Source organism: Nannospalax galili, unplaced genomic scaffold (assembly GCF_000622305.1).
Source record: "Nannospalax galili isolate Female #2095 unplaced genomic scaffold, S.galili_v1.0 scaffold893, whole genome shotgun sequence".
In the NCBI taxonomy this organism is placed as follows: Eukaryota; Metazoa; Chordata; class Mammalia; order Rodentia; family Spalacidae; genus Nannospalax; species Nannospalax galili.
Genome location: NW_008333776.1, coordinates 864055 through 882165, shown reverse-complemented (window position 1 = coordinate 882165; position 18111 = coordinate 864055). Strand labels below are relative to the sequence as shown.

The following is an 18111-nucleotide window of genomic DNA, read 5'->3' as shown; positions in this document are numbered from 1 at the left end:
GTTATCAGTTTAGTTCTTGTGTGATAAATAACAAATATCTGTGGATTTGTTTCTATTTTTCTCTAGGTATTTGGTCAATTTAATCACGTTCTCATGAATGAAATACTGGATTGGAACCAAACACTAGAAAGGGTACAGCTGTAGTTAGCGATGAATATAGCTTAAAACGTCACAAACGTACTAAAAACATCATGGAAACTTTTTGTGTGGATTTTTTTTTTTTTTGGTAATTTAACTTCATGGTAGCTCTCAAATGTGAACTTTGTGGATGACAATGCTATGTGGCAATGTCAAAAGTCTGGACATGCCTGTGCGATATCCTCCTCCAAAGATAGCTACTTCTTTTAGAAGCAGTGTAGAAGTGATTCATTCCCATTTTCCTGTGGGCTTGTCTACTTGCCCAGAATCTTATGGAGTGGCCACTGTGAAATCTTAATAGAAAAAACTGCATGGATTAAGATCCCTCCACAAGGATCAAGCTTCAACTTTAAAAACATGTATAATACTGGTGGGCATCTCACCAGCCCAGAAACTCAACTTTTATATTTCTGGCACTTAGGGGGCAGTGCTGAGGTATCTGCTCAGCTCTTTAGTGTCTCAGTGACTGTTTTCTGTTGTGTTGCTTAGAATCTTTTTTTTTTTTTCCCCTTCCTTTCTTTTTTGAGACATGGTCTCCCTGCAGCCCCAGTGGGACTAGAATTCGCTACATAGACCAGGCTGGCTTCAATTTTATAGAGACTTGCCTGCCGCTGTCTACTGAGTGCTGGGATTAAAGGCTCCAGCCAGAATCTTTTCTTGCACACAGACACCCCTGCAGTCAGCCAGTAACTTTAGAGGGAAATACTGTAGATTTTGAGGTTTCTGCAAGATTCTTTTCTTAGACTTACGTTTCAGCTACTTTTTCAACTGTAGACTTCTACCTTGCCTCTCTGACCTAGCTAGAGTGCCAGTTATTTTCAAAAGTTTCTGTAAATGTATTTTGAGCATATCATCTTTACCCCCCTTTTCTTCTCTTTCATGTCCCTTCCCCTCCATTTAGTCCTCTTTATCCCCCTAGACAGCTTCATTTTTTTCATATCATATATTAATACACATATGAGTTTATGTATCTATATAAAATTTAAGGACCACAAATGAAGAAAACATACAAATATTTGTCTGAGACTGGCTTAATTCACTTAACATGATTATCTCCAGTTGCATCTATTTCCTGCAAATGACATGACTTCATTCCTTTTATGGCTGAAAAGAATTCCACTGTGTACACATACCACGTTTTCCTTATCCATTCCTTTGTTCTTAGTCACCTAGGTTAGTTCCAAAATTTAGCTATTAGTGCTGTAATAAACACTGGTGTCCAAGTATCTCTGTTGATATATTGACTTAAGAGTCCTTTGGGTAAATACTCAGGAGTGGTATAGCTAGATCACATGCTAAATCTTCATTAGTGCCTAGACTAGTTTACATTCTCACCAGCAGCATATAAGGTTTTCCTTTCCTCCACATTCTTGTCAGCATTTGTTGTTTTCTTAATGACTGCCATTCTGACTGGGTTGAGATGGTATCTCAATGTAGGTTTGACTTGCAACTCTGATGGCTACTGAAATTGAACATATTTTTCATATGTTCATTGGCAATTTGTATTTCATCTTTTAAGAACTGTCCATTTCATTAGTCTATTTATTGGTTAGTTATTTGATTTGTTAAGTTTTGGTTGTTGTTTTGAGACAGGGTTCCCCTGTAGCCCCAGCTGGCCTGAAACTCAATATGCAGACCAGGCTAGCCTCAATCTCATAGATCTGTCTGCTTCTGCCCACTGAATGTTGAGATTAATGGAGTGGGCCACTACACCTGGTTACTAATTAGTTTTTTAAAAATTCTTTGTATATTCTAGTTACTAATCTTGTGTTAGATGTACAGCTAGCAAGATTTATCTCATTCTTTAAACTGTCTCTTAATGAGAGTAACTATTTCTTTTGCTGTACAGAAGGTTTTTAATTTGATGAGGTCCCATTTGTCAATTATTGTAGATTGTCACTTTTTATTTAGAATCTTTTATTACTATGCCACAAACTAGGAAATGCCTCCAAGGAGAAAATGGTAGGTTAACTGGTGGGCTTATACTCTGTGCTTCCCTTCCATCAAAACCCTAAACTTATATATAGTACAAGGGTCTGCATTCCATTCCTAGCACTGCAAGGGGAAAAAATAATCAAAATCTCTAAAGTATTTTCTTTACTGGTTGCTTTTCAACAACAGAATTGTTGCTTAAGAAAGAACAGAGAGGTGCATAAAATGCACTAAGTACATATTAAGAATTCAGATTATACAAAAAGATTTTGAGGACTACTTTGTCAAGGGCTATACTCTATTATCTTAACTCCATTTTGTACCTCACTTTATCAGTCACACAACTTTGGTGAGAATACAAGACTTCCCAACTTCTAGTATAGTAATCTTTCAACAAGATCAGGATCAGAAAGGTGGAAATACTTTATCAGGGTTCAGCAAACTAAGACCTTAAGACCTAAAGTTCAAATTTGGCCCAATACTGGTTTTGTCTGGCCTATGACCTAAAACAAGTTTATTTTTCAAACAACTGGAAAAATTGCAAACGAAAGAACAATGCTTTGGGACACAAAAATTATATAAGCTAGGTAAGACAAAAATATGATAAAATTAAAAATTTAAATATATGAAATGCAAACTTTAGTGTCGATAAATAAAGCTTTACTGGAACACAACCTTTCTTGTTTGCTATGTATCATCAATGGGCACTTTCACGCTATCATGGAAGACTTGAGTAGCTGTGACCAAGACCTCATGTGGTACTCATTGCTTCACAGTGCTTCTTGGTGTAGCACAGAGAGATGCAGATATAACTGGATAGCTTCTTGAGTGTCATGCTGTGACAATGGCATTTTGTTTGACTTTTATTACAAGCGCACACTCAAAACAACAGAAAAAGAACTCTGTATGCTATGATTTTTAAGACAAAATAGAGTGCAAAATATTTTATTAACCTGAATGGTTAGGTACTATGTTTATTATGCTGACATTATAGCTATGCTCAAGAATATGGTACATGTTATTTTCAGGCTAAGCATTCATCACAATATTACCAACTCATAGGAAAGCAATGGTCCGAATTTTAAAATAAATAAATAAATAAAAAGGACCTAACGACTGGCTCAAATGTTAGCTAAGTGAGGTAAGTCATTTTACCAGTGGCGGATTAAATATGTTTGATTGGGAAAATCTCAAGATAATAAATTTAAAAGACTATAAGCCTTCCTATGAGAACAGTGATTTGGGATACTAGAGGCAATATCAACAATTAAACAACAAAACAGACCATTCTGAATGGTATTCCTTAGTCTTGGTTAGTTGACAGATATTACCAATACGTCTAGGTTGTTTGAGACAGTGTTCAGACTGAAGTGACCATAAAGTTAGACTCTATGTATAGTCTGTGTGGAATTAAAGGCAAGACTCTTTCAAAGAAGGTGAGGAAAAAAAAACTCATTATAATCTATAGTGGAATCCACTAAAATGTTACAACTGATGGTAGTAAAAAACATACATGGAGTAGAAAAAATACTTACCTTGACAATTTTATAGTTTGTGAAAATTTAAGATGCTTTTAAAGTCTATGGTATAGTTATTCTGTGGAAAAATACCTTAATCATCATGTTATCAAATCAGTAGTATCAACAGCCATCTTCACTTGCTCTCATGAACACAACCTTAGTTTTTAAAAATATTTTATTATTTTTATTTTATGTTATGAGTGTATTGCCTACATGTGTGTAAGTGCACCGTGTCTGCAATGGCTGCGGAGGTCAGAAAAAGGTGTGAGATCCCCTGGAACAGGAGTTACAGATGGTTGTTATTTACCATGTAGGTGCTGGGAATTAAACCTGGGTCCTCTGCAAGATCAGTGCTCATAACAACTGGGCCACCTTTCTAGCCCCCATAACCTTGTTACTTTTGTGACCATCAGTTTTAAAAGCTAAATATCCTGACTTCTCTGACTACACAGTTTCATATCTTCACAGTGATAGTTTTTACTGTGATTGTGATTATGTAAGAAACAGTATATTTTATTTATTTATTCTTTTTTTTTTTTTTTTCGTCTTTTTGAGACAGGGTCTCCCTGTAGACCCAGCTGTCCTGGAACTCACTATGTGGACCAGGCTGGCCTCAAACTTACAAAGATTTGCCTGGCTCTGCCTCCCAAGTGCTGGGCTTAAAGGCTTGTGCCACCACGCCCAGCAAAACAGTATATTTTAAAATGAAATGGAGATCTTTAAAGGTTAAAAACTCATTCAAAGCTGGGTGTGGTGATCCCAGCACTCAGGAGGCAGAGGCAGGAGGATCTCTGAGTTCGAGGCCACCCTGGTCTACAAAGTGAGTTCCAGGCTAGCTGGGACTACAGGGAGACCCTGTCTCAAAAAAAAAAAAAAAAAAAAAAAAAACCCTCACTCAATTTTATGTCTTACAGGGCTTATACTGAGTTCAATATTGTGTAACTGGATTAATTCAACAGCAAACCTAAAAATTTTATAGCCACTTTTGAAAGAGATGTATCTTTGGCTCTGGAAACTGTTATTGACTATGTTAAAGCTGTAATGAGATGCTTCTTAATTCATAACAACAACAACAACAACAACAACAACAACAAAAACTTAGCAGGGCTGGAGAGATGGCTCAGTAGTTAAGAGCACTGGCTGTTGCAGAGACCCAGGTTCAATTCCCAGCACCCACATGGTGGCCCACATGGTGGCTAACAATGATCTGTAACTCCAGTTTCAGGGGATCTGACACCCTCTTTTGACTTGCACAGGCACTGTATTACACAGTGCACTTACACACATGCAGGCAATACACTCATACATATAAAATAAAAGTGATAAAAATTAAAAACAAAACAAACCACCTTAGGGCTGGGAAAGCAGCAGCACCATATCCAAGATGGCAGCCAGAAGGAGGCTGATGGGAGTTTGAAGAGATCTGCAAATGTGGAATAAAAAAATTTCCATAACATCCAGGTTGATCAAGATAATTTAATGACTTGGCAAGGATTTGTTGTTCCTGACAACTCCTATATAAGGGGACCTTCAGAATTGAAACAAGCTTTCCAGTAGGGTAGTCATTCAAACCACTGAGGATCACATTTAAAACAATGAAGATCTAATACTGATGAACAGGGCAAGTCTGCCTGCCAGTAATTAGTTCTGAAAACTGGAAGCCAGAGGCCAAGACTGAGTAATCCAGTCCCTCATAGCACTAGGGAACAACCCCCAGCCTGATCACCCATTTTGAGCTGACCTAGCTGAAGAATACCCTAAGGACTATAACAATTTCTCTAAGAATGCTGAAGAGTTTACAAAGAAATATGGGGAAAGATGACCTGTGGACTAAAATCTACACTGAAAGATTCTACCAAGTGTAAGCAGAGACCCCAAGCAGTGCATTCAGACACCCCACACACAGGACTCTGGAAAATTGACACATTGTCACCATCTGGTGTTCATTTGTGCCAGTTACTAACTTTCTACAATTTTCTTAACCAAAAGGGGTCTAGGTAACCTGTAAAGAAATAAAAATTTCAGATGTTCTTTAAAAAAAAAAAAAAAGAAAGAAACTTAAGGCTGATAATTATTCTTAATCACTATTACTGAAGACAGAATAGTTTTAGACAGGGTCTTGCTACATAATCTAGGCTGGCTTCAAAACTCAAGATTCCCCTGCCTCAGACTACAGAGTGCTGGGATTACGGGTGTGTGATCTGCTCAGCACCCAATATTACTTAATAAATTCAAGCTGAAAAAAATTTAAGAACAGCCCAGGCATGGTGGCACACACTTTTAATCCCAACACTCCGAAGCACAGGCAGATGGATCTCTGTGAGTTCAAAATCAGCCTGGTCTACATAGTGAATTCCAGGTCAGCTGGCGCTATAGGGAGACCCTGTCTCTAAAAAGACCAAGAAAAAAAAAATAATTTAAGAACCCCACCATACACAATTTGCAAACTTACTTTATGGCAAATTGAATACGGACTGAAATCACCAAGGTTTCAATTTTCCATGCTATCAAAAGTTAAAACAAGAGAAATCTTAATTCCCATACAAATTTGCATCGGATCTATTTCCTAAGCCGAAGCTACAGCTTTCTTCAGACCTCAACTGCAAAAGAAATTTCTACACATCAAAATCCATTTAACTGTACAGCTGGAGAACTTCTACCTAGTTCTCTATTTGGGAGTAATTAATCTGCAGTGTGGTAACATGTTAAAAGACAAATGCCAAGAGAATTCCATAAATGCTTCCAAGTGGTAAATATACTCAAAATCATATGCTCATAGATTGCTATTTGTATTTGGCAGTTATCAGTGAGAAAAGGTGGCACACACCTTTAATCTCAGCAAGGAGGCAGATGCAGGCAGATCTCTCTGGTTTCTATCACCAGCTGGGGCTATAGGAAGACCCCAAAAGACAAAAAAAAAAACCCACAAATGAATAAAAATCTCATTACAGACTAGCATCAAGTGACAACCACTTACAATCAACTTTGATGCTCAACGAGTACATACTGTACAGCTTAAGCAAAATGTTACCCCCCCAAAATCCTATTCCCAAGATTACAAAAAATATTCAACTTTTTAAAATTACATGAAATTTTTTCTAATACAAGTTTGTCTTTTAAATTAAAAAGGATGTGTAGCTGGGCATGGTAGTGCATGTCTTTAGTCCCAGCCCTCGGGAGGTGGAGGCAGGCAGATCTCTGAGTTCCAGGCCAGTCTGGTCTACATAGTGAGTTCCAGGCCAGCTGGGGTGACATGGAGACCTTGTCTCAAAAAAAAAAAAGTGTAATCTATCTTTGTGCATGTTGCATACATACTAAATTTTCTTCCATTAACCATCATCCATACTTTCTCCATGAAGTTCTTACTTTTATGACTCCTTTCTCTGAAACAGAAAGGATAGCAACAAAAAGAAGAGAACCAATTTCTATCACCTACAGTCTTAGTGATTGTCACTAACTACTGGCATTTTCACTTCTATTCACTCTACTTCACTCCCCATTCACTCAAGGTCACACACTGACTACTGTCAGTTAATCTAGACGTCTTATATTTTGTGGGGCAATTCTTCCATATTGAGTCTAAGTCTGTCTATAAGCAACAAAAACAAAAAGAAAACTTTTACAATAGTTTCAATAGTTTTCATGAAGTCTCAAAGGGATCTGTGATACACTAAATAAAAAAATCATCCCAGGCACACTGGTAAACAGGTGGTATAATACCAAAAAGCAAAAATAGTGACAGATAATCATGGGCTGGAATACTTCAGGAACAAAAAAGTGCCACAGCCGGGCATGGTGGCGCACATCTTTAATCCCAGCACTTGGGAGGCAGAGGCAGGTGGATCTTTGTGTTCGAGGCCAATAGTGAGTTCCAGGACAGCTGGGGCTACAAGGAGACCCTGTCTCAAAAAAAAAAAAAAAAAAAAAAAAAAAAAAAAAAAAGGCCTGTGGTTCTCAAAGTATGGGTTCCTGCTTATTATGCTGATATCTGTGTAAGGGGACAAAAGTAACACACTTAAAATTGTTGGCACACACCAGGTCAGAGGCACCAAACTACACTGAGAATTCACTATGCTGTTCACTGCCATGTACTTTCAGGAAAACACAAAGGACAGTTTCACTTACAAATCTGATAAAGCAGTAAGAATGACCAATTAAGCCTCAACCCATCTTCATCTTTTTAATGCTGAAAAATATGGGATGTATCCTAACATATTTCTGCTATATACCATAACACAGTCTATCTCAAAGAAAAACTCATGTGACTATTTTATATCCAAGCCAATCTAGCTAATCCACTCCACCCCCCAGAAGTTTTACTAGAAAGCACAACCGACAACCTGCAGCTGTTCAGACTTACATATTTAACAGATATTCTTAAAAATAGAATAATCTGGGGCTGGAGAGATGGCTCAGCGGTTAAGAACACTGGATGTTCTTGCAGAAGACCCAGGTTTGAATCACAACACCCACATGGCAGCTAACAATTGTCCGTAACTCCAGTTCCAGGGGATCCGATGGCTTTTTCTGTCCTCCTTGGGTATTGCACAACACAGGTGCACTTACATACATGTAGGCAATACATTCGTACACATAAAATAAAAATAAAATACTTTAAAAAAAAGAATAATCTAACCAGGCATGGTGGTGCACACCTTTAATGACAGCATTTAGGAGGCAGAGCAAGTGGATCTCTGTGAGACCAAGGTCAACCTGGTGTATATATTGTGATTCAGGCTAGCTGTGGCTATAGGGGAAGCCCCGTCTCAAAAAGAAAAAACAAAATAATCCACACCTATCATTTCAAAGAAACAGTACTAGATGTCAATGATAAAATTCAAACTTTCAAAGTAAAAATTTTGAAATTGGAAGCCTTGTATCTACTACTATGAATATAGTATTTTTTCAAGACTTAAGTTTTCTGATGAGCTATGCATGGTATTAACAAATGATTCTTTGATCTGTTGACATTTGGACATATGTGTAACTCAGCTGAACCAATTTCCAATGACCAATGCATATTACAAAGTCATGTATAAACTATTTAAAGTGCTAGATCAACAGTTTAATGTAGGGAAAAATTCCCCTTAGATCTTCATTACAACTAACTTAAAAAACTGCCCCTTGTTGGTTCCTGGTACCAAAGAATATCCACTATTACTTTGAAAAGACTATTTAAACCTTCTGTTTCCCAGCTCCATACACACACCGACATAGGGCCAGTGAAACAGCTTAGTGGTAAAGGCACTTGTTGCCAAGCCTAATGACTTGAGATCCCCAGGTCCCACAGGGTAGAAGAAAAGAACCAACTCCCAAAAGTTGTCCTTCCACCTCCACAAGCACTGTGCCATGTGCGCGCACACACAATACATACAGAATATAAATACAGATTTTCTTCACACATTTCAAACAGAACCATGTGTCAAAACAGACTGGGCCCAACATCTAGGAGGCATTGTGAGTTTGAGGCCTGTCTGGTCTACATAGTGAGAACCTGTCTTAAACACATTGTTTACACCAAACTACAACACATTATTGCTTTAAATGAATTAATAATAAACGCTCTTGGGCTGGAGGGATGGCTCTTCAGAGGGTCTGGGTTTGGTTCCCAGTACCAGAGGGTAGCTAACAACCATCTGTTACTTCAGTTCCAGGGGATCTGACACTCTCTTCTGGCCTCCATGGGCATTGCATGACACCAGTGCACTTAATATGCACACTATGCAAAACACTCATAACACATAAAACAAAACTAAGAATTTTGACCAAAAGCAGAAGACCCGGGTACGAATCCCAGCACCTACATGGCAGCTAACAAGTCTCGGTAACTCCAGTTCCAGGAGATCTGACAGCCTCTTCTGTCCTCCACGGGCACTGCACAACAGAGGTGCACTTACCTACATGCAGGCAATACACAAATACACATAAAATAAAAATTAAAAAAAAAAAAAGCATGTTCTCTTTTAGGTTATCCAAGTAACTTCTGTTTGTCCTTGCAGATACAAGTAAGTGTGGGAAGGGAGCTGAAATTTTCAGGAGGAGATACCTATCTTCGTAAACCACACACATGAACACTGCAGAGGGAGAATTCAGGACAACAACCTCTAATTTCTTTCCTACTACATGACAAGTTCCTACTGAGACCTAAAGATTTACTTCCTGCATCAAACCAGGGACATTGGCTAGTAGCTACTTATAACTTATTTAACTTCAGAATGAGTTTTACCTTTTAAATTTTTAAAATTATTTTTATTTTAGGTGTTTTGCCTGCATGTATATAAGTGTACCACAAGTCTGAAATGCCTGCAGAGGCCAGAAGATGGTGCTGAATTCCCTGGAACTGAAGTTACAGATGGCTATTAGTGCCATGTGGGTGCTGGAAACCAAACCTGGGTCCTCTGCAAGAGCAGTCAGTGCTCTTACCCACTAAAGTTCTCTCTCCTTTTTTGGTCTTATACCTCTATTAATAAAGTTTTTTTCATCTTATCAATGGGATGGTGACTCTGTTACAGGGTATACCTCAAAGAACAGGCATAGAAATTACATTCTACCTACTAATAACCATAACTGTACACAGTTATACAATTGTAACCCAATTCAGTCTTCAGAAAGTTAAGTGGTATGTAGAAAACCAGGGACCTTGATTTCTTTCCTACCTTCACTGATCTGATTTTTTTCTAGAGAAAATAAGCCTTGAAATGGCTATTTATAGCTACAACGAGCAATGGTTGCTATCAGAGGGTATAAATTTGTACCTGATTAAAACTAAATCACAGAAAGCTCAACTCAGTCCCAATGCATACCCCACTAAAGCACTGCAAGCTTACTGACGGTTAAATTCATTTTTTGCCTTCCCTGTATCCCAAGAATTACAGACTAACCTTTGTTTCAGAAACACTTAATGAAATTTTAGTCATTATTTTTAGATATCCTGACATTTTTATTTACTGGTATGATGCTGCTACTATGATTACTGAGAATGAATACTTTGTTAAATGATCAATGTGAAGAGCTGAGCATGGTGGCACACATCTGTAATTCCAGCTACTTGGGAGATGAAGGCAGAAAGATGGAAAGTTCAAGGCCTGCCTGGGCTATAAAGCAAGCTCAAGGCCAGACTGGGCAACTTGGCAAGACTGTCAAAATAAAAGTACAAAAAGCTGGAGATGCATCCAGTGGTAGAGCACTTGCCTAGCATGCATAAGGTCCTTGGTTCAAACTCTAGTACTTAAAAAAAAAGAAAAAAAAAAAGAAAAATCTTACTAGAGGTAATTTAATTTTCCTTACAAAGAAGTAGTTGATATAGCCAGCCATGGTACCCTACCTCTTTAATCCCAGCACTCAGGAGGCAGAGGCAGGCTGATCTCTGGAAGATCGAGGCCAGCCTGGTTGACTACAGAATTCTGGGCCAGCTACGTCTACAGGGTGACCTTGTCTCAAAAGGTAAAAAGGAAAAAAAAGTCAATACAACACTATCTCAACTCAAATTTAAATATATTTCTAAATCTCCTTATCTTGGATTTGGACACTTTACAGAAAATTTCCAGGTCTGGATTTAAATAGCAAATTAAAAGCATATCTGGGCTGTTTATTCAAAACATCAGTCTCCTTCACTTGCTGGATACTAATTAACTAAAGGAAAGAAAACTCTATGAATTAGATTAAGAATATATGTCACTGTGTATGTTCATTTAGCCTCTCATCCAGAAATAATCAAAACAAAGTTTGTCTCAGGTTCCACCTCACGTTCATGCACAATACATTTTCCATATTGAAGTGGAGGTGGCCAAGAGCAACTAGAACTTAGTTGGATCTAACTTTTAGATTGCTGAGTCAGAATTTTAGACAATTTAACCAGTAAAGACTCTTTTAAACAGTCTAGGAGCTCTTCAAAAGGCTAAACAGTATTACCATATGACCCAGAAATCTCATGGCTAGCAGTATACCCAAGGGAATCAAAAAACAAGTCCACACAAACTCTTATACACAAATTTTGGGAGCAGCATTATTCACAAAGATCAAAAGGGAAAATAAAGCCAGGGTGGTGGCACATGTCTTTAATCCCAGCAGTTGGCAGGCAGAGGCAGGCAGATCTCTTTGAGTTGGAGGCTAGCCAGGTCTATCAGGACAACCAGGACTACATAGTGAGACGCTGTCTCAAAACACCAAAGGGGAAAATAACTCAAATAGTCATCAGCTGTTAAGTGAATATTTTTAAAAATTGGTATAGCCACATAATGGAGCATTATTTAGCCACAGAAGGACTAAAGCCCTAATACATTGAACAACATGGATAAAACCTAAACCTGGCTGGCCTCAAACTCAGAGATCTGCCTGCCTCTGTTTCCATAGTGTTGGGATTAAAGGCATGTGCCACCATGCTCAGTCTAAATAATAGCCTAATTTATTTAAATGTTCTAAAGGTTGTGTGAAATTGTAACATAAAAACAGAACGAAACCCAAAAATAAAATAATGCATAAAATGTACTTACTCAAAGTGTGCACATCTAACTGGCAATCAGGTAAGTTTTTTTTTTTAAAGGAATATATTATGAAGCATTTTAAAATAAGACTAGATCCTGGTCAGTTTTTTCCTTTAATGTAGAAACATTCTGTCCAAAAGGAAGTTTTTGACTGATAACATTGCATATTTTTCTGTACAACATGGTGTTTGGTTAAAAGTACTGCATTCACAAATGTTACTTTACAGGTTATCTTACTACAAGAGCACGGAATATTATCTTTTTACATTTTCCAAGAATACAATGTACCAGGCAGGGTGTGGTGGGTAGGTAGATCTCCTTGAGTTCAAGGCCAGCCTGGTCTACACTGTGAGTTTCAGGCCAGCTGGGGGTATAGGGAGACTCTGTCTCAAAAGGCCAAAAAAAAAAAAAAAAAAAAGAATACAATGTACCGCTAACTGTAATAACTTGCTGTGCTAGAAATCTCTAGAAACTATTCTAACTGCATGTATCTTTTACTGGTCAAATTTTGACTTGTACTTTCATTTGTAGGAGTGGGAGCTGTGCACACAATCTAGTAACAATTATTCCTCTAGACAACTTTGCAAAACAGTATCACTTGAATTTGAGTTAAATTAGCATACACATCACTGAAAACCAGGGTAGACAAAATTTTTATAACTGCAAGTAATTACTCACTAGGAAGTCAAAGTCTTCTTTGACAACTGTTTGAACAGATCTAGATTTGAGGAGGCAGGGAGGAACTGGGAATATTTAAGAGTAACAGGGAGACTATGTCAAGGTAACTAGTCTTCAATGGGATTAACAAGTAAGTAATATAAATTGTATGCCCAACACAGAATGAGCAAGAAGGCTAGAAAAACTGAAAAGTCACTTGTTTAGCTTGGTAGCTCCCTGAGTAAAGGAAGGGACTGTGTCTTATCTTTGGTATCCTGGTGCCTGGCACAGGAGTCAATAAACACTTGCTATATTAAAAAAAACAACAATGCATCTGGACTAGAAATTCTTACAAAAAAAAAATAATAATAAAAAAAAAGAAAAGAAAAAAATGGTGACTGAAACTAGAGCCAAACACACACCAAGAAATCACTTAGGCCACTTTTCCCATTGTATCTTTCCTAATAAGCTTCATCCTACTAGTGAAATTTACCTAGAATCATATAATAGCACATCGGATTTAAAGGGTTCTAGGTCAAAAATGTGAAATACATGAATCTACTTTTATATCTATAAGGTATATATGGAAAACTTAAAATAAATTAAGATCCAAAATTAATTTTTTTAATCTTTAAATTTAGAGGCATATGCAAAACTGAAGATTAAGAAGATCTATTTTCCTTGTAGAGCCCGCCATGCACAATTACCATGTAATTTTTTTCTAAACAAATTTCTCAGACCCAGCAAGGTGCTCCTTCTAATTTGCCAAAGACCACAAAGTCCTGAGTAGTGATCAGCATAAGCACCAGGGGGCCTCCCTCCCTGGAATAGCTTGATACTAAAGGAAAAGGTAAATAAGAAAGAGTTCCTGGGAAAACTTTTGCTCCTTTTCAGTCTTAAAACGGCTTGGGAGGCTTTTAACATCTGGTGCAAATATACCCATTTATTTATAAAAGGTATACATGGTACATCCGATGGAAAAGAAGGCACCCTTCTTCAAGCAATCGTCTCTGGTGAACTTAAAACAAACTGCTTCGCTGTAGTCAACAATTATTTTCTGGTCATTTGAAAGCAAATTAACAGCGGCATCATGCATTCATTGGGTGTTTGGTCAAAAAGACAAATTCTTTTTTACACACTAACAAAACAACTAGTGATGACACAAATTTTAGAGTAAAAGGATCCTTCTGATGGAAACTGCCTTTAACTATGAATATTAGCCTGCAACGATCAATACATTTAACTTCTGGCCTCTGGAGTTCTTTCCTCCTGATCTTCCCACCAACACAAAACTAATCAATAAAAGCATGAGGGTCCGGAACTTCAAATGCTGCCAAGACTTGTAAATAAGTACCTTTTTAAGTCCAAGAGAGGCTTAAGTTTGTGCAGAAATTAAACTGCTCAAAACTGCTAAAATTTGAGGCCCCAAAGTCAATCCCTTTCAGCAAACGCATCCTCACGGTTCGTTATTGCTAACGTACAGCTCTAGCCCGAACCAGGATTTTGTTTCACTATTTTTTTAACGCCAGATAATAAATAGACGGTCAACTACTAATCTTATCCTCCCCCCTAACCAGAGTCCGTAACTAGAGCATCCTGTAAAAATGCAGAAGGGATCCAGCTGCCCAACCGAGGATTTGTGCAAAATCCACTCCCGGAACCACAATCCGAGGCAGCCAAGAGCCACGCACAAAGAGAACAGAGCCGAAACACACGTTCCATCGACACACAAAGCCCAGAGGCCGGAGTCGGGACCCCCTCCTCGAAGGGTCGTGGGAGGCTGGCCCGGGGCAGCGCCGCCGCCTCCCGGGAAGGCTATGCCCGCCGCCCGAGCCGGGGTCCCGGCCGGCCCGCTCCCCTCCCGCGCCCCGGCCTGCAGGCCCTCCTCCCAGAGCACGCCTGGAGCGGGAAGGCAGGGCGGCTGGGCGGCCGGCGCCGCACTCACCCTCCAGCAGGCGGGTGATGAGGCTGTCCACGTTCAGCTCCCCGTCCGCCATCTTGTCGGCAGTACACTCTCCTCGCGGCAGCGGGAACAAGGGCTTCTCGGCGGCGGAGGCTGCGGCGACGGCTCGGCGTTCGCGCACCTACAAGTCACGCGGCGTTTCGACCCTGGCTCCAACTCCCCCTGGGCGCCGGCGGCCCTCCCCCCTCCCCCTCCCCGCGAGCAGCAGGAGCCCGCGCAAGCCCGGCAGCACCCACGAGAAATAAATAAACCAGCGGGGCCCCCACGAACCGGGCCGCGTCAGACCCCGGCCGCCACCTCCACCTCCTCCTCCTCCACCTCCTCCACCTCCTCCTCGGCACCGCCCAGCTCCGCAAAGCTCACCAGCGCCGCCCGCCCCACCCGCAGCGCCACTCTCCCCCTACAAGCCCAAACCCGCCGCCGAGCCGCGTAGAGTTCTGCGCATGCGCGCCGTGTCTCTCTCCGGCTCCTCGCCCCGCGCTCGACGCAGCCGCAGTGGACTCGGTTCGTCCGCCCTCTCCGCCGCTGCTAGTGCGCAGGTGCTGCATCCTCCCTTTTCTGGGCCCCTACGTTGCAACTGCGGCGCTGCAGGGGGAGCAGAGCAGATGGCGCGGTGGCGCGTAGCCGACGTAGAGAAAACTGACCCTCCTCTCCTGCTCCCTAAGGCCCAGTGGTTCCGCAGTTAGCGGTTTTGCCCTTCCCGCCTCGCTGTTCTTTTATCCATTTACTGGTTTTGCAAGCAGTGCCTCAGGTTTAACGCGGAACTGTGGGCTGCAATTACCCATGTTTGAAACCTAGGTGATGTTCTGCCGAGAAATTTTGAAAATAAGGTTTTATCGTTTCACTAGTGTGGTAAATTCGTCATGTGTCCCCCATGAAAGTGGGCCCCAGAAGGGTCAGCAGTAATAAGATTTTGCACCGTATAGGTTTCCTTCCTTCTCTGTAGGGATTTATCTTGCACCTCCATACACTCTAGATACCACTTTTCTACAGTGCTTTTCTATTCATAGCTCCATTATATTGCTTAATCTTATCTTGTGATTGTTTAAGCATTTATCACCTACACGCAGTTCCTGAAGGATGAAAACATTCGCTGGGCATAGCGGTCAATCCCACACTTGGGATACGTAAGTTCAGGGTCATCCTCAGCTATATAACGAGGGAGGCTACGGAAACCCCAGTCTCAAGAAACCAGACACCTCACATTTATCTTTGTGCCCTCAGCACTTCACCAAGAATCTGATTCATAGAAGACAGGGTGAAAGAGAAACATGGGAACTTGGGAAGGTCTTTGTTCACCTTTCCTTCCAAAATATACTGTTGCTGCCAGAAGGACAGTAGGAAGAAGACCCATGGAAAAGATCTAGGCTAGCCCATAGTATTTGCTTCTGTTAGGTCAGGTCAAAAGCCTCTACCCATTCCATCAATGCTTCCCCAGAGCTCAGACTTGATGAGAGAGCTCAAGACAGTATGGTCTAACCCCCATTCACATACCACCAGTAATAGCTAACATTTACTGAGACCCCTGTATGTACCCTGGCACTGCATTAGATATCACACACAATATTACCTCCCTTAATTCTTACAAGCCCATGTAGTGCGTGGGTACCATTAACCCTACTTTGTGGATAAGATTACTTAAGACACTGAGTGGGTTAAGTATCTCATTCTAAATCAAACAAGCAGCAGAGCTGGAATTCAGAACCCGGGCATCTAGTGACAGAATGTGCATCAAATTGCAAGATACTCTTTGAGTGTATGTGAGATGCTCAAACATGCATGTGCTTTGTTACAAGCTTGGGGAGTACAAACTAAGGTTTTTTTGTTGTTGTTGGTTGGAAAAAAGCATTATCCAACCCAGTATTTTATGATGTCCAGATGAATTCTAGTGCTAGAATTTCCTACATCTTTTTTCCTTCTTAGTTATCTGTTTTTGGATTTGGTCTGTATCTTGATAATGAGGTTAAAATAAGTAACCATTCATAGCCAGGCGTAGTGGCACACGCCTTTAGTCCCCAGCACTTGGGAGACAGAGGCAGGCAGATCTCTGTGAGTTAAAGGCCAGCCTGGTCCACATAGTGGGTTCCAGGCCAGCCCCACTACAGGGAGATCCTGCTCAAAAAGACCAAAAACCGAAAACAAACAAAAAACAGGTAACCATAATGACAGTCCTGTCTGTTGTAGATCTCATAGACTCTGAAGTAATTTGTGGAAAACTACAGGTTACTGCCAGTTCTTTATGGAACTTTTTGGAGGTAAAGAGATGGCTCATTGTCATCCATTTTTGTTCAGATACACTTAATTATACCTAACTTTATTCCAGAAGAAAGGATTTAAGGTACTTACATAAATGCTTGCAAGTGGGTAAATTAAAAATAAATATAGAAGAAAATAGAACAAAAGAAAACCAAGAGTAGAAAAGGTTAGATTAAACAAGCAGTTTTGCTAGAGATAGGCCACAAAACTGACTTTCGGCTTTCTAGAAACCAAGGAAAAGGTCAATTACAAGTGGAGTAGGTATTCCATCTGAGCTCGAACAGGCACTTAATCGAATACGGCAGCTTATGACTCCACTTCTCCAAATCTCTCCCATGAACGTCTAAAAGTACAGAATGCTTGGGAACACTTGAATAGGTATCTCACAATTTTCATGGGATCCATGAATCCCATGAAAAAGAACGTTAAGTTCTGTCCACAGCCAGGGTTCAAATATATGCAGACATGTTCAAATGGTAAGGAATATACAAAAGAAACTGGATTGCAGAGAGAGAAAGTGAGCATAGAAAATCACTATGAATGGGTCCAAAGTCAGTCTCAACCAGAGTTTGGGGGGCTAGAATACCTAGGAGAGAGATTCAGGGTACTGCCTGCTGCCCTTTCCTATTCTCACCAGAGTTACCAGTGTCTTGGAACCCTGGGCCAGGATGGGGCTAGATGGATAGGTCAGTGATTAAGAGCACTGGGTGCTCTTACAGAGGAGCTGGGTTTGGTTCCCAGCACTCACATGGTGGCTAATAATGGTCTGTAATTCCAGCTCCAGGGGATCAGACACCCTCTTCTGGCTTCTGTGGGCATTGTGCACACGGTGCACTTAAATACATACAGGCAAAACACGTTAACACACAAAAAGAACGGGCCATGATGAAAATGAGAAAGCTTTTATTACTAGTGGCCCAACAAACTTTTCTGTGGAATCTCCTTTCAAAAGAATTATGTAAGAATTCAGAATTCTTCAGATCTTTAAGTTAAAGTGTTATACAGACAATGCTCCTTAACATCTCAACAGCTTCTGGGGCAACTCATCGTAATCTAGAACATTCTACTTTAAGAAAAACTGAATTTTCACATCACAAAAGATAAAAACTAGGGGCTGGAGAAATGACTCGGCAGTTAAGAACACTGGTTGTTCTTGCAGAAG

General features: G+C 40.2%; 1 protein-coding gene and 1 pseudogene across 2 annotated transcripts in view; one reads left to right on the top strand and one right to left on the bottom strand.

Annotated features, from left to right (window-relative positions):
- Ppp1cb (protein phosphatase 1 catalytic subunit beta) overlaps positions 1-15246 on the bottom strand; it is a 43569-nt gene extending 28323 nt beyond the window's left edge. The window contains exons 1-2 of one of the 2 annotated variants that reach the window (XM_029561252.1): positions 15098-15246; positions 14676-14814 (exon numbers count right to left, since the gene is read on the bottom strand). In XM_029561252.1, the coding sequence (XP_029417112.1) occupies positions 14676-14814; positions 15098-15241 (283 nt within the window). In that variant the 5' untranslated portion in view covers positions 15242-15246. Of the gene's footprint in view, positions 1-14675; positions 14815-15056 lie in introns of both variants that reach the window. The other variant, XM_008828410.3, reaches the window with a different exon arrangement.
- On the top strand, positions 4975-5424 carry LOC103730227 (annotated as a pseudogene).
- Positions 15247-18111: the final 2865 nt, after the last annotated feature.